At 39.4% G+C, this 22,387-nt stretch overlaps 1 protein-coding gene across 2 annotated transcripts in view; it reads left to right on the forward strand.

The window, feature by feature from the left end:
- LOC111869650 (nephrin) overlaps nt 1-22,387 on the forward strand; it is a 641,862-nt gene that overhangs the window by 559,234 nt on the left and 60,241 nt on the right. For both annotated transcript variants that reach the window (XM_023861318.2, XM_023861328.2), the window contains 3 exons: nt 2,479-2,630; nt 20,357-20,501; nt 21,102-21,232. In XM_023861318.2, the coding sequence (XP_023717086.1) occupies nt 2,479-2,630; nt 20,357-20,501; nt 21,102-21,232 (428 nt within the window). The remainder of the gene's footprint in view (nt 1-2,478; nt 2,631-20,356; nt 20,502-21,101; nt 21,233-22,387) is intronic.

Here is a 22,387-nt window from a genome sequence, read left to right on the forward strand (position 1 = left end):
AATATTTAAAAAGTTGTGTGTGTATATATATATATCTATGTACACACATTGTATATATATATATATATATACATTCTATGTTTATGCGCTACATGTTTCGTCGGCCACACAGAGCCATCTTCAGGGAATCCACTGCACTGTGCACTTTGTCAGTAGTACTCTTAAATATGTTATTATTTTTATTTTTAGTTTCGGTGTTATAGGATGTTTGTTCATCCTATGTTTTGTATTGCGGTCACTCTGTGCCCCATTGTGTGTGCCGCTCCCTTAGTCCTGCGTATCATGTGTCGATTTGTGTCCTTAACATTTCTTTTATTCATGCCCGTAGAGATGTGCCTACTCAGTTCAGGCATCAGCGCCTTCATTCATTATATGTTTGATTGTGGAGCTGTAGATACAAAGGCTGTATAAGTTGCTGTGGGGGTATTGTATTATATTGTGTGTGTGAACACCTTAATATTGTACAGAACTACGATAAGGTTTGTTTTGGACTCTATCCATCGCCTGGTATATACAAGACAGAAACCACAACGTTTCGGAGACTGGATCTGTCTCCGTCCTCAGGTGGATGGGACAAGATAGACCTACTCAGTTGGGCCCGTTAGAAAGAGCTAGTCTGAATCACGGATCTATTGGTTGAGACTAGCTCTTTCTAACGGGCCCAACTGAGTAGGTCTAGCTTGTCCCATCCACCTGAGGACGGAAACAGATCCAGTCTCCGAAACGTTGTGGTTTTTGTCTTATATATACCAGGCGATGGATAGAGTCCAAAATAAACCTTATAGTTCTGTACAGCGTACACCATTGTCAGAATCCTTTAAAGTCTACCTTAATGTTGGTTCCGCGGCTACAGTTCGTGTATAAATCTTGTATACCACTCGTATTTTACAACACGTTTAGGTTCGTTATGGCCATCATCAGGTAAAATATTTATACTCACTGTCTACTTTGCTGCTGCTTTCCCCTCCATTGGTCAATGTTTACAGTAGAAGCTCAACAGAGCTACTCAACCAGAGACAACACCTTATAAAGAAGACCAACCTGCAAGAGAAAACAGAAACAGAACACGCACAACAACGCTCACATGTCAAATGGAACACGTAAGTAAAAAAAACATTGCAAGATCACGCAAAAGAACACCACTTATACTGTGACAAACATATTACTAACATCATCTACAACCAAAAACAATATTTTAATATTTTAACATATAATTTTATAAGTTGGCATTTAAGCGAAGACACTTCTACAGTGGTCTACAAGCAAACACTATTTAATAGCACCAAAATAAATGAAACATTTTAAAAATTTAATGGTTTAATATGTAAATGCTTTGCATGTAGTTCCATACGTTGGCAATAACATTGGAGAGTAACACGTATGACCTAGACCAGTTCCAAAACATAGGGCAGTGTATGGGAAGTATTTTACTTGACGATGGCCATAAAGAGTTGAAACCTGTTATCAACAAATAACATTTATATTTTATTTTCTGCTTATAGCTTTATGTTGTTAGATTCTCTTATTTATTTGTGTGTGTACGATGTACGCCAGTTAACTAAATAAGTAAAATTTTTGTCCTATAACTTGCACCCTGTGAGTTGGTCATGTTGGCCCACGTCACTAGAGAAGTTAGCAGTTTGAAGTCAAACCATCGTTGGGATTCAGTTTATGTTGTGGTTGAAGTATATGTGTTACCGGAGCAATGGTTTTATTGCTTATATAAAATGAGGTGGCGACGGTAGGCCGATGTTCATGGCATTGCTTCTAAACGCTGTGTCAGTTCAGGTCTTATTTTGTAATATTTTAAGAGTGGGTTAGGTTTGTTGTATGGACGTCACAAGCAATATACAATATAAAAATGTCTAACGCTTTGTGCCTAGATATCATTTTTACATTTCAGTTTGTACTATAAAACCTGATGATCGTTCGAAATTTGTATTTATAAATGATAATAATAAATAATTATTACTAGGACTGTGATATTTTCATCTGGGTTTTAAATTTTGACGAAATGCGCAAATAAGACACCTACAAAAAATCAGCTTCTGCTTCTCTGACATAGTGAAAACAAATATTAATGTAGAGCAACGTTTACTGGTTGGTTGACCAGAGATTCGGGGTTCTGGGAAGAAGCAGGTTTTAGTCTTCTTCACAACGTCCGTCGGGTTTGGGGCCCACTCAGCCTCCTATCCAGTGAGTACCAGAACATGTTCCGCGAGAGTAACGCAGCCGAGGCGTGAAGCTGACCACTGACCTCCATCTAGTTCTGAGATTAAAGGAGCGTGGAGTCATACCTACTCTCCCCCCATACATATCTATGATGTGTTCTTCAGTTTAAGCACAGGAACAAGTTTTCCTTCATCTTTTATAGGTCTACACAAAATCACATAATTAGAAAAGTTTATTTAGTGAATTTTATTGAATTTAATCTTAGCATAACTAGACAGCAATTTATTTCTGTGTTTTCTTTTGCAGTTAAACCTCTGAGTGCATCAATACTGAGCAGCAACCAGCCTCTGTCGGCGGACCGGAAGTACAATATCGAATGTCAGTCTGTAGGATCACGTCCTGCTGCCAAAATTACGTGGTGGATGGATACAAAGGCACTGGACACTTACGTGGAAAAGGTAGGAATGCGGTTAATTAACAGATCTCATGCTGACCTAGAAATAAGAAGAAAACGCATTGTAGCTATCTTAGTGATTATAATAGTAAGGGTGAAGGTATCCCTGTAACAGGCCATGTAGGCTCATAGGGTTGTGAGACATCGAGGCTCCACCATATTCTATACATTCGGCTCATAGATGGCGCTGAGGTTGTCAGCCTTACGTGCCGGCCGCCATTTACCCCCAAGAACATTCCAAGAATATTCCTGGTACTCATTTCTGTTAAAGACTGAATCGATCCCAGGGTCATAATGCGGCTGGAAGGGTTAGGTCAATTGAAAAATCACCTAATTGGGATTCGATCCCGCGACCTTCCGGCTTGTAGCATAGTGCCTCAACCAACGCTACAACGTGGGCCAGTGATTATAACGAGTGTACTAGAATTTTGGGACTTTGATTTGGACTCAGTATAGTTCGTGGCATTAGTTTGATTAGGTCTGTTGTAGTTTATTAAATGTCTCATTTGATTTTACATATACATTATTACGACTAATTCTGTCAGTTATTATTAGTATGAATGAATTAAAATTAAAAAAAAAAACATTCTGTTAGCCTCATAAGTGTCTCTGTTACGGTCTTCTCTGAGCTGACTTGGTGCAGTTTGGTAGATTTTTTGTATTGCTAGTGGGGTGGGACTAAGTCCCTTGCACTGCGGCCACTTCTGGCCTATTGTACCCAACCCCAGATGATAGGTTAGGGTGATTATGGAGCAATTGGTGGAATGAAGATTGGCAGGGGAAACCTAAGTACTCGGAGAAAACCTGCCTCAGCGCCACTTTGTCCACCACAAATCCCACTTGACCAGACGCGGGATCGAACCAGGGCCGCCGCGGTGGGATGCCAGCAATTAACCGCTTGAGCTATGGCGCGACCCAGTTTGGTAGATATGCCTACCCTTCCACCCTCGCATCAGAATCAGTTTTACTGTTACCCTATCAGCTTCGGTTTCACTGAATTTAATCTTGCCTAAAGAATTACGCAGTTTCAGATATTCTTTACCTTAATAACACAAATCGTGAAGGCTTGATAAGACTCCCAGCTCATGTTCGCAAGTAGGGAGCACCCATGCACAGACTGAAAACCATGAGAGACTAGAGTAACTGGAAGACCGAAGAGTCTCCCTCTGTTAGCTCTAAAAACCGGAACAAAAAATATTCGTCGATATATATCGATTAGTGTCCTGGTGGACGGTTAATGTATCTTTATAACATCAGTAATTGTTCAGAAGTTTTTTGGATGCAGAAATTATCATTTAAACTAGATGAATAGTAATTGCGGAATCTGCAGAAGTTTTGCTTCATTTGGAGTGTCAATTAAGATAATAAAAATTGTATGTATGCTGAGCGCGAGGTCATGTTGCCATCACTGGTCGCTTTTCACAATAGGAACTTTCATGCCGGAAAAATTACAAGCTATCGCCATTTCATCGCGTAGTTCATTTATGTAACTGCAAGCTCTGCTCTCAGACGAGGAGCAGGACACTATATTCAGCATCTGCTAAATAACGTTAATTTGTTTAATTCAGCGCTCTTAATTAACTTCATTCTGAATCATAATAATATATAAATAAAACAGGAAGTTCTGGGAGAAAATAACCACTTACTTTCCTTTGATGCTACGCAGACCACATAGAAATCGACTCCTCCAACAATTCTTTATTGTATCGGGATATACAGAAAGACTCGCAGACGCTTCCTTGATAATGCACGGACCGCAGAGAAAAGGACACGTCCAACAACAATTACACTGTTGCGTGTGTATTTGTTGCCGCGGGAACGTATATACTTAGCCTTTGTCTAACAATGTTGAGGGGATACACATACAGACACAGACCTATGGGAGGAATTTATGAAGTACGCCGTTAAGATGGACTCAGTTGCCAGGATATACATACAAAGTTTCATAAAGATTGATTCAGGATTTCCAAAGTTGATGGGTGCGGGATTCACGAACACACAAGCTGGAAATCGCATAAGCTTATTTTAGGAAAATAATAACAATTTATGTACCACCGTTTTGAAAAAAAATAATTCCTTCTTTTCTGTACTGCATTAATTAGAAATTTTTTACATGAAATTTAGGTTCTCCGAAAAATTAGATGTAAGTTTAACTCAATTTAATTAATTTTATTGAGTTATTTTGTATTAAATTAATTTAAAGACAAAGTAAGTAAGGTAAAGGTAAGGTAAATTTATCCCTGTGCTTAGCTAATTAAGCACTACACCATGAAGGCGTATGGGGGAGTGGCTATATAGAGCCACATTTTCTTGACCTCGGCACTAGCTGGAGGTGAGTGGTGAGCTACACACCCCAGACGCTTTACCACCCGGGAAAGATCCCCCGGTACCCAATCTGTAGGAGGATGGGTGGGCCCCGGACGATGTGGAGAAGAAAAAATTCTTGACCCTAATGGGGCTCGAACTCCTGCCCTTCAGTCATCCAGCCCGTAGCCAGTCGCTATACCGATTGAGCTGTCCCAGCTTTTAAAGACAAAGTAAATAGTTTGATTCAATATAAAGAAGTGTAAATAATCACAAAGGAATGTAAAAAAATGTAGAAACTCGCCATTAATTACAATCCTAAGACAAATTGATCCATTCCACATTCCCCCACTAGCATTTCTTTAACATTTACATGGTACATATGTGTACTTGTATATGTATGATCTCTCACGATGTATATTATTACTATTATTTACTGCAATTGGGTGTTGACCCGGTGGCAGTAGAACTTGCACTGATACAGACAAGTAGAGTCTATAACATAAGAGAACAATACAAAACAGTATACTACAATACAAAACAAAACACAAAACACTGTATTGATTTAAAATGCACAGTAGACCAACTACTTACGTTATGTTTAGGAGAGAACATTCATGATTTCTCTAATGCCCGGAATTACTTTAGCTATAAACAGCACAGTGCAAAGCTCTGTGCTGGCTGTTCGAGAGAAGAAGCTGGTGTTTTTTACTCGTAATTGTAGCGGAGCTTACTTGCGCTTACTGTATTGTTAATATTTCAGATGTTCCAAAGTGACGTTCCGTGAATTAAACATTCAAAATAAGGAGATAGTTTATGCCTTAACCATTGTTTCCATAGAGGGATTAACAAACTAGCCTCTTATATAATATTTCGAGACTTACAGGATCTCAAAATTTAAAAGGAAGGGTGACTAATAATTGAATGACACAATGAAGAGCGGCGAACAGTAGAATATCGGATAGATGAACAAATAATGATGTAGTATGGGCATGTTCGACGAATGAACTCCAATTACCACCCCAGGCACTGGTATGGGGTCCATTAGGGCACTGGACAAGGACCGCGACTAATGAAAATGCGATGTTTGTCTGTGGAAGAAGCAGAAAATCATAAATAATGGAAACGTTGTACCAGAAACCCTTAAAGGGAAACAACATCGAAGAAGAAGAAGAAGAAGAACAGGAAGAAAAGTGTGAGAAAAAATACTTTTACACTAAGTAGGACTCCAAACTTAAATCCAGAATGCTCCCCGCCCAAGCTCGTTCATGCCTTTAATGGCGTGGGTACAACGATCGATAAACTTTAAGGTACAGAACAAACAAAAAAACTGCGTGGTTTGAATCCGCAAGCGAACTATGCCGACCGAGCGACCGCTGCTTGTCGGCGAAGTTAGTACCAACACTTTGCAGATAGAGGATGTCGTGTGGTCAGCGCAACGAATCCCCACGTCAGTTAATTTCGGTTTTCTAGACCGGAACCGCTATTTCCTTGAAATAACTCCTCAATTATCCTCACGAGGCTGAGTAGACCATGTTCCAGACCCACAACTTCTCATAAAATCTCGTGACGCCGGGAATTGAACCCGGGACATCTGGATCTGTAGCCAGGAACTTTGAACATTAGACCACAGAGGCGGCCCTTAAGGTACAGAAAGTATGTTTATTCTCCACTGTATTTGCCTATTCAAATCCTAACAGTAAACAACAATAATCATCATATAGGAACGTCTGTACATTCGTTTCGTTTTACGTTTATTTAGGTCTGTACTGATGACAACGCACGCAAATTAGTCGCACACAGTTTTAATGCAGTTTGAATTATACGTATGGTGCGTTATGACCCTCATATCTACATAATATGCAAGCCTCTTATACTGTATAGTTGTTCGGGTGAGAATATCTGCAGTGCAGAAGCGCATTTCCCTTAGTTATTCTGCTTCCATAATAAGATGCGCATGTAGACTGTCCCTGGTTGGCAGTTCTGCTGTTTGCCTCCACTCAGCTCCTTGCGGTTATATGTGTACATAGGGACCAGTAAAATTCCGGTTACCTACGTACATAGGTACTCACTTCCTTATAAAAATTGAGACTAATGTGACGTGTACCTTCGATTTGTATTGGTAAGTCACCTATTTCGAATTTCGGACGGGGTACAGACCAGCTCCAACTGTGGGGTTCCTTCAGTCTCTGCAGGTGAATGTGGGATTGTAACTCAGATTAGCTCACGACCGCTTCCTTCCAAGTCCTTTCCAATATATTACTCACTGCAGTCTATTCATTTAATGCTATAGTGTCTTGAGTTACTGACTTATTCATGGAGCTGAGCCCTTCTTGAGGAGAAGCCAATTCTGCAGCTACTCAAGAACTTCCCAACATTTTATGGAACCCGAAGGTTCATTACCGTGTTCACAAGGGCCCTCAACTGTTCCCTATCTTGAGCCAGATCAATCCAATCCATACGATCCCATGACAGCATCGTTAAGTAAATTGAAAACGAATAAATACAATCCACTTTATGAACATACATGGCTGTCCTTTGCTTGTGCTTCTGGCTCTTCTTATATTTGTGGCTGTACTGCATATATCCTGTCCTCTTATAATCCAGCCGCAAGTTACCTCCACTGCCACTCGTAATTTCCATGTCCTCTCACCTCATGCTTATACATGCGACTGCATGTGTAGTCTGTATGCATTTCTGTGTAATTCTGAGATGTTGTTACGGCTCTACACTGTATCCTGTTATGTATATACAATATTTAATTGCTTATATTACGACTGTCGACACAAAAAGTAATATGGGAATAGCTTCAATAAAGACAATAGATGTTGGTATATATCTTACGTGTTTAATATAAACGTTCATATTAAACACATAAGTTATACACCAACACCTATTCTTTATTGAAGATATTCCCATATTACTTGTGGCGACGGCTATAATATAAGCAATTAAATATTCTTAATCCTTACCTAGTCGGTAGGACACCTTGGACGGGGGATCAGCCTGTTGTAATGCTGCTACCTACACGCAGAACAACACAAGCACAGAATAAACACACACAGACATCCATGCCTTTGCGTTTGATTCGAACCCATCACCCCAGTGTTCGAGCGGGCGAAGACAGTTCATGCCTCATACCGTGCGGCCAATTCGATCGGCCGCCGTTTAGAACTTACGAATAGTAAACTAGTTATATGGTGCAGTTAACGAGTCCACCACATGACTCTGAACGTGTACGTAAACAATGGAGCAAAACAAGAGTTTTAGAGAAGAGTTAATAAACCAAATAGAAGTGATATGGCAACTTTGCTTACGAAATTTATCTTAAAACTTTCACTGAACAGAGACTTGAAAAAACTCAGCTGATTAATCTGTCATTTAATGACTACCTTGTTACTAAACAAAAGGACAAACATTTTCATTTTTTTTTGTGCCATCGACTCTATAAAGATGCGTTTAATACAAAAGTCACCAATTTAAAGTAAACCCTTCGTTTTATTCACAAGATCTCACATGAGCATACATTCCATTCTAAGTATTCTAAGTGTTGAAGCGTAGAATGTAAAAGTGTTGCAATTTTGACGGAAGATAAACAATGGACGCTAATTTGAACAATTCCAAAGGGATGCTGAAATACAATATCATAAGTATTTATCGTTTAACCTGATTCTTAGATCAATGTCAGTGTATTATTTGCTACTATGAAATCATTATCACAGTAAAAGATCGTTAGATATTACCCCCATGCCTAAAATTTTGTAATAAATTGCAAACTGTGTCTATGGGCCTCTGTGCATTGTCCTGAAACCGATGTTCGTCCCGCAGTTCTGTTTTCCCTGCTATTAATGACAGTAACTTGATTTAGAATTAATTACAATTACGACTCTGTTATTACCTGCACGTTCACACTGCCTACTGATTGTTTTATAAATGACGACATTTGTTTCAGCTGCGTCCTCCATGTACAGTGTGCCATCTGTTTGACACAAATGGAATCTCAATGAAATAATAATACCCAAACAAGTTGTATGTTGTGTTCAAATAACGTATTTAATGCTTATTTAAATTTCTTTTTTTTTTTTCGAATTATGTGACACAAGAAAATTAAACTAAATGCAGTTTCTCATTTCCTTGTCATTTTCACGAGTTTCTTCCACAGATTCTCTACAGGTTTGAATTATATAATCCGCTCTTCAAATTGAGACAAACATAACAGATGCATGTCATTCTGTGTCCATATCTCATATACTTGAAGTGTAGGATATAAAACATGTGTATGATTGTATGGTATTGAATCATGTTGTGAAGAATCGATAGAAACATAGAAAATTTCAGTTTTATATATTGTACATTCTCTCACCCCACACACTTTCCATTAAAGTAACACTTCATATATATCTATATTCCGTGAAACGTGCGTTTTGTATGCAGACAATCAACACACGTATTAAACAGAATTTTATTTGTGGATCCTAGAATTCCATTACGTGAAATTTCGTTCATTTCTGCAATTTCATACATGTTCGGTAATAATTCGATTGTGTCTTAGTGTCCCATTACATTTGCTTATATGTTTTCAACATTATAGGCTTCACACGATCGTCATGCGATATAATAATTATAACATGTAAATTATTTACTCATGTTGGGAGAAGCTTAATTATTTTTAAATACATTTTTCAGTTAGCTAAATGATTGGCTGTAATATGTAGTAGATAAAAATCAAGCGTTATTTCTTGCAGATTAAAAATTTGTTGTAACTCATTGTCTCGAAGTTAAGTTTTACTGGCGTTGTCTTGATACATGGATTATATACTTATTGAATAGGTCTGAATTGTGTTTGAGTCATGTATGATCTCTCTCCATTTTGGGAACTGACCACTAATTGATACGGTATTGCGCATAATATACCTACTTCATCCTGTAGACAAATGCTGTGGTAAATTTATTTTTTACATATCCTATACACGTATGGCTGTTATTGTAATTAATTAATATCTTGAAGTTAATTTAACATATTAACAAACCCTAAGCAATGCCAGGGGGCGAGAAATTTTCCGCAGAAGATTCTATGAATATTGATGTCAGGTGTGTATGCGCTTGTTTATATAACTTCATTAATAAGTTAATTAAGATGTCCCTTTCGTAACAGGGTAACAGATACCCTGAGGAATATTAATGCAGTATTTCACCCAAGCTTCTTGAAGTATAATTAAAACCCTGACGTAAATAATACGTTTCAAGTAATACCTAAAGGTAGCTTCACTGTATGGATAACATTTCGTGCCCAGACTGCTGGATCGTGTGTTATCAGTACTGTGTGTCTAGTGTATAGGGTTCTAGCTTACTATTCGAAAGGTGTTAATCCTAACCGTCACCACTAATGTCTAAAATCGTAGGTAATAAATCTCTCAGTGTAATGACAGCTAATAGTCTAAAGACAGGATTCGAGACAAATTTCGAGAGGTCAGGCACCGTAAAGTTCCAATTATACGAAATAAACATGAACGATAAGCAGGCAGATTAACGCAAATGTCAGATAATTATAAAACAGTATAATTTATAGGAAACCCGGTGTAACTATGAAATCAGGTTTTGTTTATAATTATTCTACAGTACGACTAACGTAATGGAGTACAGAACTGTTATTTAAAGAAATAAATTCCAATTAAACTGAATAATGTATTTTTAGTTAATGAAATACAAAACTGTAAATAGCACATCGGATATCTATGTCGGATAACCGAGGTCCGAATAATCTGGATTCCACTGTGCTAGTGTAAACGTCAGTTAAATTCGTTGGTGAAAAATTTCTTGTGAATCTTCATCCTTCACTCCCATTCTTTCCCTTATTTCTTCCTTGCGTATTTTTATCTCTTTCCCTCCTTTATCCATTGCAGCAGTGAGTTAAGTCGCATCTTTATCCTTCACAAGACACAGTTTCGAACTCAAGAGTTGCCACGCACATGAAAATTACAAATGCCCGAAAACGACATACTCGTAAAATATATATACAGTTGAGGAAAGAACATACGTAACCATAAAACTTAGGAAATTATTATGTTATTTAAGAGACATTTCATATGTTCACGTATCAGCCTACACCAACATCGTGTGGTGTGTTCGAGAACTACGCAAATCTTCAAAAGAAATAAACTGAATCCCTGGCAAAGACTAAAAATCGTTACCTATCGAGTATAAGTGAAACATATGTCGTTTGTGATAAGTGTTTTATCTTAAGAAATTTTATCGATGTTGCAACTTTGTCGAGGCTGCTCTCTGGTTACTGCATGTACCAACGACATAAAATCTGCATTCTGCCCCGAAGAGTGTAGGTATGTGTTCCGTACGGTTCTTACATGAAGCAGCATTTGTTTCTTTAAACCGCATTAACCGGTTGATCTTTGTAACAGGGATATAAAGTATTTCCTGTGAGGTTCGAACTGAATTTTTATATGTTATATAGAAGCAATTAAGTGTTTAAAGGGTTAATACAGTACCACAAACTTAACGGTTGTAAGTATAGGTAATCAATATTAGAGTCAATTTTAACGACCACACAACATATTTTTATTATTGTTACACTACATGTTTCGACCTCAAGAGGTCATCCTCGGGTGTACGAACACAGCTGTATAATTACACGCAATCACATTCGTCTTCTCACTTATTCCATCCTGTATCTTATTCAGGCCCACGCTCAATAATATATCAAGCTCCTCTCACAAAACACAAGTTAAAATATTATTCTAAATGTCAAAAGTTTAAATTTAAAATTTGTGAATTGAGTTTCAGTTCAGATCACTAGTTATGCTTTCACTTTCACTTGTTATTCGGTCACTTCTACTTACGCTCATCACTGCGTCAAGTTCACTTTAACTAGTTTAATTATATTATTGGTTAAAAGTTCATGAATTAAAGTAAAATTTTATTATATTGATTGCACTTGTCACTTTTTGGAGGTCTCGCTGTTCTTCCCCGTCCTCTGATGTTGCTGGATCTGTTACGGTCCTTGTCGTGATGGCTATTTATGGAATATTATGTAGGCCCTATACTAGAAAATGATCCATGTTTAAGTTTAGAACACAATTTCTTTTAAATAACGAAGTTTCCTTCTCTTTTCGTACTGTGTATGAAGAAACATTTCTTGATGAAGCAACGTTCTGCGTTATACCTTTGCCTCAGTATAAACATTATAACGTGATGTAATCATATATAACTTAGCAGTCGCTTCCATTTAATGCCGATGCTTATATGCGTGAATCTGTATCTCCATTCTCCGTACGTCTTCATGGTGTGTTACTTCATTAAGCACGGGACAGTTTTACTTTACCCCTGCAAGGTAGATTTTCAGGAGACATCCTATAAGGATGCGTTTTCCTTGTCAAGCATTGTAGTCGCGGCACATGTTCAGATGGTGGTAGAGGGACTGGGGCCTGGTGTCGGCTTATTGCGGTCACGGAAGAGGGTTTCAATATTTAATGTCACCACGTCCCTTGGCGACACTGCAGCCTGAACTGACAGAAGCTACTGAAGGCGGCCAGAGGTGACGTAACAAAGATGGAAAACAGCATCGAAACGCCCAGCGTCGTCTCTTTACCAGACTCTGTCCTCAGGGGAGAAAAATACTGGTTAAGTGAGATAAACGGTGTATGGCTAAAGACAGGCACTACCGCATGACTTGAGGCAATCTGAGAATTCTGCATTCACGATACAAGAGCCTACTTGCAAGTTGCGTGTACGGATTCAGGCATTTAAAATTTACATTACAAAGTTTGGAACTCTTATCAATCGTTTTTGCTTTCAGAAAAGTACGCTGTAATTTGGTTCCTACTGCTTTATTTTAACTAGTGTCGGAAGTGAACATTTATGAATATTTAATGAATTTCCATGACTGCTACTTAGAATTTGTTGATACATTCCGAATAGCATTGTTGGTTGTTTACACTTGGAATATGTGAACTGAATAAGGTTGTATAAAGATGTACATATCTTTTCATAACACGAAGTTGATTTCATTATTTTTAATAATTTAACTAAGAGGCTCTCTCTACAGGAAAACGCAATACATGTGTGTTTTCAAGTCGGATGAATATGGTTGGTCGAAAGTCATTGCCTATTCCGAGAACAGAAACAAATTAGAAAAGACAGTTTGTGTGAAATGACGAATTCCGTATTAAGACAAGAGATGCGCCAATGAATAATTACATAAAGATAAGTTCACTTTTATATATTTTACGAAAGAAGAAAATACAGCTCCTTATACTGTTGCTGCCCTGGATAGATGGTCTGTCGCTATACGTCGAATATGTTCCTACCATTTCTGACGTCACTTCCTAATTTCCCAAAGTTGTTGTGGAATATTTTCGTTTCGGATATAGTCTCTTCTTCTTACGCCAACTAACTGTCTAAAAATGTCATTTGTGCTGGCTGAATATGTCGTTCCTCTTCTTTGCCAAGAGCTCAGAATTCACTGCCATGCAGCAGTGTTTGGCATACCAACCACATTATGAAATCTGGGCAAGATGTTCTTCCTCAGTTGTTTTCCAAAATTCCTTCTCAGTATTTCGTTTGTTCTAATATATAAAAGACAGTCCAGTCTCTTATTTCCTATCGGACATTAGAGCCTCTAGATGCTGGTATGTGAAAATTTTAACTTGATCAAATGTCTCCCTTTTATTACAAATCTTTTTGAAGTAATTTATGTAAAGGTAACTGTAAAGGTAAAGTTGTTCCTGTGCTTAACTAATTAAGCACTACGCCATGGAGGCGTATGGGGAGTGGATGTATACATCCACATTTTCTTGATCTCGGCACTAGCTGGAGGTGAGTGGTCAGCTTCACGCCCCAGCCGCTTTATAGATAGGAGGTTGGGTGGACGCCAGAGCCGGTCTGGACGACGTGGAGAAGAGAAAATTCTTGTCCCCACCGACACTCGAACTCCGATCCTTCTGTAGTCTAGCCCGTAGCCAGTCGCTATACCGACTGAGCTATCCACGCTCTCACGATAGAAGAGTAGTTAAGGACGCACTGAATACTCAGGCTGATAGAATGTTTCTTTTCCTTTGTTCCTGATAGCATGTTCAATATAGCTTCAGCCTTCCTCCACACTGAGTGCAGACTCCCGTCTTCATTTCGGAACACGTGTTTCAGTGTGATATAAACGGAACACAGTTCAGCTTATATTAAATAGGTTATTCCTAACTGCGACCGCTATCTCCTTACTCCGAATAAAGTATACTGATAAGACAATTGACACGTCTTCTGCGTTTTGAAACAATCTTGTTGAAATTTCCTTTAATAAGTAATACGGATACAGAAAATTTTTCTGTGTAATTACTGACATAGACAAGAGGCTTTCTGATTGAGTCTTTATGTAAAATATTTCTTAAACATGATGTTAAGAGCTTGAAGTTGAATGTACAAGTGATAACTCTTCTGAAGGAGAATCTATTGTTTTGCCCTTCTTGAAATTACGAAACTTGAATTGATATTAATTATCACTGTTCTAGACAGCTGACACTTATTACTTGTGCCTTGGTTAAATAAGATGTATGGTGGTCATATACGAACAAAACTGGAGTCATGATTACTAATTACTGAGGAGCATTGTGGATGGCACTACATTTGTAAGTAATATTGTTACTTCGTCCGAGTAGCGTTAGTGAATGCACCATTCCAACTGCTAGCATTAAAGCAGGACAAAAGCGATGGTTCCTAGTGCCGCACTTTGTTCAAACAAATCCCCGCTTATATTTGGCGAGGGTGGTAATTCTGGTTCGCTTCTGTTGCTGATTTGTACACCAGTCCAACGCGTTCACAAAAGAGGACTCGCATTTGTCTTCGTCAACCTGCTTGACGTCACAGGAGCATACTGTCTTTTTTTTCTATCTGTATATCTCTCACTCTTTCATGAATTGTCCCTGGGGACATTAACGCTATTCGTCTTTTTGTTGTATTTCTATCCCTTTTTTAAAATTAGCAGGGTGCAATTGTACAGTCCGATTTCATCAAAGTGCACATAATTTTGTCGATCTGATCTAATTATGCCCGGTCTAGAAAACCGAAATTAACGGCCGTGGGGATCCGTTGCTCTGACCACGCGATACCCTCTATCCGCAAAAGTTGGCACTAACTTCGACGACAATCGGCGGTCGCTCGGTCGGTATAATTCTCTTGCGGACTACAGGCCACGGAGTTCTATCTTCTTCTGCAGTTAGACGTCTAACTTGCATTTATATTCATGCAGTTAAATTTGCACAACATATACACCACTGGGACAAGGCCCTATTTCCTTCTGCCGACGTGGATGTAATTCTGGACGTGCGTCTCTTTCAGAAATTTGGTAAGAATGCTTTGACTGTGGGGTCAGTGGATGTATAAATCCATATTTTCTTTACCTCGGCACTATCTGGGCCTGAATGATCAGCTTCACGCCCCGTCCGCTTTTCCCCCAGAAAAGACCCCAATACCCATTGGATATGAGGCTGGATGAGCCCCAGAGCCTGTCTGGATGACATGGAGAAGTGAAAATTCGTCCTCACCGGAATTCGAACTCCGATACCTTGGTCGTCCACCCGTAGCCAGTCGCTATACCGACTAAGCTATCTGGGCTCCTCTGCTGCGTTGTGTAGATTTCTGTGCTTAATTTCCGTTAAGTTCTGTAAACGCTGAACATATGCCAGATATTCCAGTGTTTCCTTATATTCTTCTCTCGAGAGTGCATTGTACTGTATAAGGATAATTCAATACTCCTTGGGCGACTATATATTGCATTGTTCCCGCTCGCTGTGGCTGCCATTCTGTGGTGGAAACGCTATCTTTTGTGGAGGGACTGAAATATCTGCGAGATCTCAGAATTCGGACGTACTAATTAGTACCATTAATAAACGGGGGTTAGAGAGGCTGGGGGAGATTTCTGTAGTTCGAGAGAATATTTACATATATCATTATACATTCATTGACCCGGACAACTTTCAGAAGTAATTGGTATCAAGTTTATGATACGGAAGTTATCTGCTTTGTTATTAGTCTCGTATAATGACGTATTATTTCAGTTAATGAAGTTACTGGTACGGCAGACTCGCCCATACAGTGATATTACTCTGTTCATAATGCGTACGTTTGAATGTCATGTTGACGTTTGTACACGGTATTTTAATAACATTTCATTATAGAAAGGCTTTGGGGCACGCGGTAGCGTAGTTGGTTGAGGCACTATGCTAAAAGTCGGAAGGTCCCGGGATCGAAACCCGATGAAGTGGATTTTTTCAATTTACCTAATCCCTTAAACCTCACTTTGGCCCTGGGGTCGTCTCAGCCTCTAACAGAAACGAGTACGCGGCCGGCGCGTAAGGCTGACAATCTCACCACCATCTATGAGCCGATCGTCTAGAAAATGTGGGAACCTCAAAATCTCACAACCCTATGGGTCTCCACGGCCTGTTACAAGGATACTTTTACTTTTTTTAATTTTATAGAAAGGCTTGTATTTCGTATCCAGCGAACATACGTGTATGCTCATCGAGTATTTTGGCGTAACGATAGCATTCTATGCAGTACTCTGCAATGGTCAGGACTCTTGCTTTATATTCTTGAAGTCCAGGGTTCATGCCTTGGAAGCGCAGAGCACCGAATTAGAATTTTCATACTTTTCCTGGCCATTGCCAAGGCACTACCTTAAAATTCTGGACTCCCTGCTTCCACATTCTTTCATATGCGTCTTTATCCTACTATTCGCCACTGGATAACATAGACATTTGCAAACCGCGGCAATGTTGGAGCTCAGTGCTGTACAAAGTGTATGATATGCTACTGTATTTAATATACATAAGTCTCAATAAAGAGACAGCTTATAGAGCTCCTCTGATTTGAAATACTTCAAAATTTGGGCTAAAAACTTCGAGGGAACATAACGACAGGGAATGCCTTGGAGCAGATGAGAGAATGTTATCACAAATGGTTATACAGAAGCAGAGTATATGGAATTTAGATGATTTGGATATATATGAGGTTGAAGGGTGAGCCCTCTTAAAGGCAGTAATGAAGCTTTGATTTGCATGGAGAATGAGGATGTTTTGATCATGTACGAGGGTCGTGCTGAAAGTCATGAGCAACAATCTTTTGTAAAGTAACATGCTTTATTATTGACAAACCAAATACACCACCTCAATCTACAGATCTTTCTTTATTTTTCCAAATAATCGCCACTTCTCTGTACACATTTCTCCCAGCGTTCTGGGAGATTGAAAACTTTCCTTCTATAAAATTCCGTTCCAGCCATCCGAAGACACTGACACACTGCTTTCTGAATTGCCCCCCTTGTCTCAAAACGTTGTCCACGCAGCTGATCCTTCACAAATCCGAAAAGATGGTAGTCGGAGGGTGCCAGATCAGGGCTATCGAAGGGGTGTGGAAGAACTTCCCACCCCATCTTTGCAATTGCTTCCAATGTGAGGCGAGCGGCGTGGGGGCGAGCGTTGTCCTGCAGGATGATGATGTTTCGTACCGGACGTTTATCGCGCAATGCACGACGGAACTTATGCAGCGTCTGGACATAACGAGCAGCATTGATGGTTTGCCCAGTTTCCAGGAATTCGGCCAGAATAAACCCCTCTGCATCCCAGAAGACTGTGCTCATCACCTTCGCAGCTGATGGCACTGTCTTTGCCTTCTTTTTTGATGGAGAATGCAAATGGTGCCATTCCATACTCTGCCGTTTCATTTCAGGCTCGAAATGGTGAAACCAGCTTTCGTCACCTGTCACAATACAGACCAAAAAAATCATCTCCTTCGTGTCGATATCTCTGCAGCAATTCTGAGGTGATGGCTTTTCGCTGACCTTTGTGGTCTTCGGTCAATAACCGCGGGACCCAACAGCACAAACTTTCCTATAGCCCAAGCTTTCAATCTGCTCGTGTACTGCACTGTGCCCTATTCCAAGTTTTCGGGCTATTCTCTCCACAATCACACGCCTGTCATCTTGAATGATCTCATCCACTCTTTCCTTGTTGCGTTCAGTTGAGGCTGTTCGAGGACGACAGCTCCCGACGCTCATCTTCGATGCTGGTGTTCCCATCTTTAAAATGTTTCACCCAATTTCGAACACTGCTCGCACCCATGCGCACACTTCCATAAGCACGCTGAAGTCTCTGGTGAATTTCTGCAGCAGGGATTTCCTCTTTCACAAGAAATTCGATGACGCTGGCGAAACGACATATGGTTGTCGGCCATTTTGTTAGGAGTGATACTGGTCACGTGATGCAAGCTATTAACGTCACTAGACACAAGGCAAAAAAAGTTGCTCATGACTTTCGGTACGATGAGGATAATTTGACCATGTAATTAACAATCAACACCCTTGATCACATTTCGAAGATAATATCTTTCTGGCCTGTTATTATATATAATTTATGTGGGACAATTAATTTTTAGACGTTTGGAAATGTTCTTCGTGGACGAACAATTGGCCCATTAAAATATCGTTTTTTTCACTGGCTCTACAGCCCCCTTGGGCTTTAGCCTCTGATTTTTTCAGGTTCGTGATCATTTTATAGACAGTAGGAATCCTTGGACGAGTGATCAGCTCTTCGCAAGGCCTCTACCTAAACACAGGACAACACAAACACAGAACAAATACATACACATACCAAAAATCCATGTCTTCTGTGAGATGCAAACCAATGATCTCGGCTTCTGAGAGAGCGAAGACAGTACAGACCGCTCGGCTACCGTGACCGGCAAAATTCGAACCTGCGAAATCAGTTTTCGAGTAGTCACTCCTTAAGGTTCTCACTTTTAAGGTACAGTTAATTCTGTACAATATGTCTGCTGGGAGATGTTCGGATTTATCAGTTTTCATAATATTAATCACTTGGTACAAACTTCAGATTCTCTGTACTAATTTCCATGTCTCCGAGGAGTGACGATCATCCATATGTTAATCCACCAACCTATCCATCAATCACGGGCCTGCGGTCTCAGCAAGCAGATGTGGGGTCCTGCAAACAGATCAACAGGTTATCAACCATGCCGTTAGAGAAAGCGGATTAGCTAGTTTCCCCGTGCTAATTGTACTAATCTAACCGGCTGATAGGCAATTTTCCGGTCCCAGAGTTCCATAACGTTTCGTAAGTGGAAAGTAATCTAGTTTTGTGATGACGGCAGTTTTTCCAGCCTCAGCCTTTAGCGTTATCTAGTGAATGATTTTGTGGTCACACACATATCCGCGTTCGCTACTTAACGGTCTGTTATTTCGACCTTCAGGATTAGAGGGAAGATCGGTTTCAATAGTGACGTATTTTGTCCTTCTGTGAATCATGCTTCCGCCCGTCAAAGCAGCGGCGTTAAAATTATTTGAATTTGAAACTTAACACTGTAGGTAATTTGATACTGTCATCTGAAATACGCAATTCTGGTGACATTACTTCTTCTCTGTATGTGTGGTTATATTTTTCAAAGCCCATTCGCTGTACAATGCAGCGGGTATTGCAGTTCCACTAGGAAACATTAGAGACTTTAATATCATTTTTCCTTCATTTTTGTATAATAATGTTATTCATTTCACTACGGTTTACTCAAAAATGAAATATGTAACACCACCACTATGTTCGACAGTCATTTATTTAACACGAACCTTTGGTTATATGTAAATATTATGTTACTGTAAAGTTATGCTTGCCCTGCATCTATTATGCCGTACAATATGTTGTACAACAATAAACAAACTCCGTGGCCTGTAGCCTGCAAGCGAACTATACCGACCGAGCGACCGCCGCTTGTCGGCTAAGTTATTGCCAACTTTAGCGGATAGAGATGTCATGTGGTGAGCAAAACGAATCCCCACGGCCGTTAATCTCGGTTTCCTAGACCGGAGCCGCAATTTCCTTGAAATAGCTCCTCAATTATCCTCACGAGGCTGAGTGGACCCCGTTCCAGACCCACTACTTCTCAGAAGATATGTTATCGCCGGGAATCGAACCTGGGAGCTCTGGATCTGTAGTCAGTAACTCTGACCACTAGACCACAGAGGCGGTCACAATATGTTATATATAGTATATAGTTTTTCCTACATCTGCATAGTTTTTCTTTGTTTTTTATTTATTTAATTTATCCAACTCTGTAATTGGCTCCTGCACCTATTGAGCTAACATGTAAAAATTAAAGATTCAATTGGAATTTTTTTTATCACCGTCATTGTCATCGTTACAGTTAATTCTAACATAAACGTGCAGTTTATTTCCAAGTTTCAGTAGTAATGAAAACCATTAAACCCCCCGCAAACACTCCTTCACACGGTCGCACCAACACAGTAGCAACAGTCAAACCTGAAATTTGTTCCGAAATATATTGGGCCACGATGCGAGAGAATATAACGTGACAGAAATGTAATAATAATATTTGTTTTTGTCTGTTTGTTTGCAGGTGTCATCAGATGGAAACATAACGTACTCAACTTTGACCTTCACCCCCACGCTTGCAGACCATGGAAAAACCTTGACATGTAGAGCAGTCAATAAATTTATTGACGCAGCTGTCGAGGAAGATTCATGGAAACTGAATGTATTTTGTAAGTATGATACTAGATGTTATTTCTACAAAACTGTTTCTTATTCAGACACTTCGTTTAATGATTTTTTTATTTCTCAAATTGGTGAGATAAATGAGATAAATTTATCTTAAAAATCAATAGTTATACTATACGTTATTTCACAGGCAGCTATCAGACTCACAATTACATTAAAATGAATCGGCATGATTCATGCAACGTAAACTTAATAGCCCCATTGTTGTACCACAAGCATAGGTCTATTGAAAATGAAGTCTGATTTCTCACAATTACTCATAGTCCTGAGAAATATGTAGAAGTAACATTATATCAGAGTTAGTAAATTACATCCATTTATCTTCTTATTGAATATGGTCGTATGTGTGTGCGCATGCGTGTGTGAAATAAACTTTATGTTAGGTACAACTTCTTTAAATGGGCAGCAGAACAGTCTACTTTACGTAAACAGTACTGACATTTAGGTTGGCAGCAGTGTTCAACAGAATAACACAGATTTCCAGATAGACGCTTTCGTTTCTCGTTTCTGTGACACAGAATCTAAACTTCACGAATGTGAGAGAATGACATGCTACTGACAGACACTTAAATTTGTCTTTATAGTTGTCCCTATGTTGAAACTGGAGCTAGGACTAAATCTCAACCCTGATGACATCGAAGAGGGCGATGATGTGTATTTTGAGTGCAAAGTTCATGCCAACCCCTGGGCTTACAAAGTCGTCTGGAAACACAATGTAAGTAAATGTTTTCCTGTTTGTTCCTTACCCTCTTATTCGGGCTGAATACGAATTTCATTTTTCTGTAATGAGATACAGTTGAACACGAACAGAATTACAATAGGCTGGCCATCTATTTCCACTCCCGCTATAGGGATAGTTTTTCTGAACGATCTTTTCAGTTCAGCGGACCAATGTTGGTGAACTTTTAAGCTTCCATGTATGTTTATATCTTTGAATTCACAGTGTTCTGTAATTTCAGTATACATTGATATTAAGAGCACGTTAAAACTCTCAAACACATGTTGCCGTTTGGTTCATAATCTGTATTGTTATACAGCCTATGTACACCGTAGATGATAAACTGTACAGAACTATAATTATTCGTTATTCTGTACCATTTTCTATAAGAGAAGCGAATAGATTATGGCTTGAGAACAAGACTCTGAACATGTTGTGTGGACCATCATCCGCTGCGCTGACCACGCGACACCCTCTAACCGCTAAAGTTGGCACTAACTTCGCCGACAAGCGGCGGTCGCTCGGTCAGTATAGTTCGCTTGCGGACTAGAACAAGGGTTTCCAAACTACGGCCCGCGGGCCACATGCAGCCCGCGATGTGATTTTTATCAGGCCCGCGAAAGAATTGTGCAGAAATGCTCCAGTTGAACTAATTTTCCTGTGAGTACTGATAAATGTAGTTCCGAGTTATTGACCTGACATATTATATTGCGTTTCGATGGCTTAGCTGTTGAAAGGTTCTTTCGCGCTTCTTTCAGCTCAGGAATGAAATTGATATATTTCTTACCGAGAGAAACCACCACGACCCACTTTTATCAGATACCGAGTGGCTTTGGAAATTAGCCTTTTTTGCTGATCTGGTGAACCATATGAACCATTTGAATTTAAAGTTTCAGGGTGAAAATAACTTACTCTGTGATTTATTTGCACTTATCAAGGCATTCAGAGCAANGATCTGAGCAGTTTCCAAATTTAAAGAAATTTGCTTGTAAATTTATCTCCATTTTTGGGACGACATATCTGTGTGAACAAACTTTTTCCAAGATGAAGTACATCAAGTCGAAATACAGGCCAAAAGTTATCCGATGAACATTTAAAGTCGCTACTTGTGATTAGCGTTTCAAAATTTGAACCTCAATTTATTCAGATTTT

This window comes from Cryptotermes secundus, unplaced genomic scaffold, assembly GCF_002891405.2.
Source record: "Cryptotermes secundus unplaced genomic scaffold, Csec_1.0 scaffold769, whole genome shotgun sequence".
In the NCBI taxonomy this organism is placed as follows: Eukaryota; Metazoa; Arthropoda; class Insecta; order Blattodea; family Kalotermitidae; genus Cryptotermes; species Cryptotermes secundus.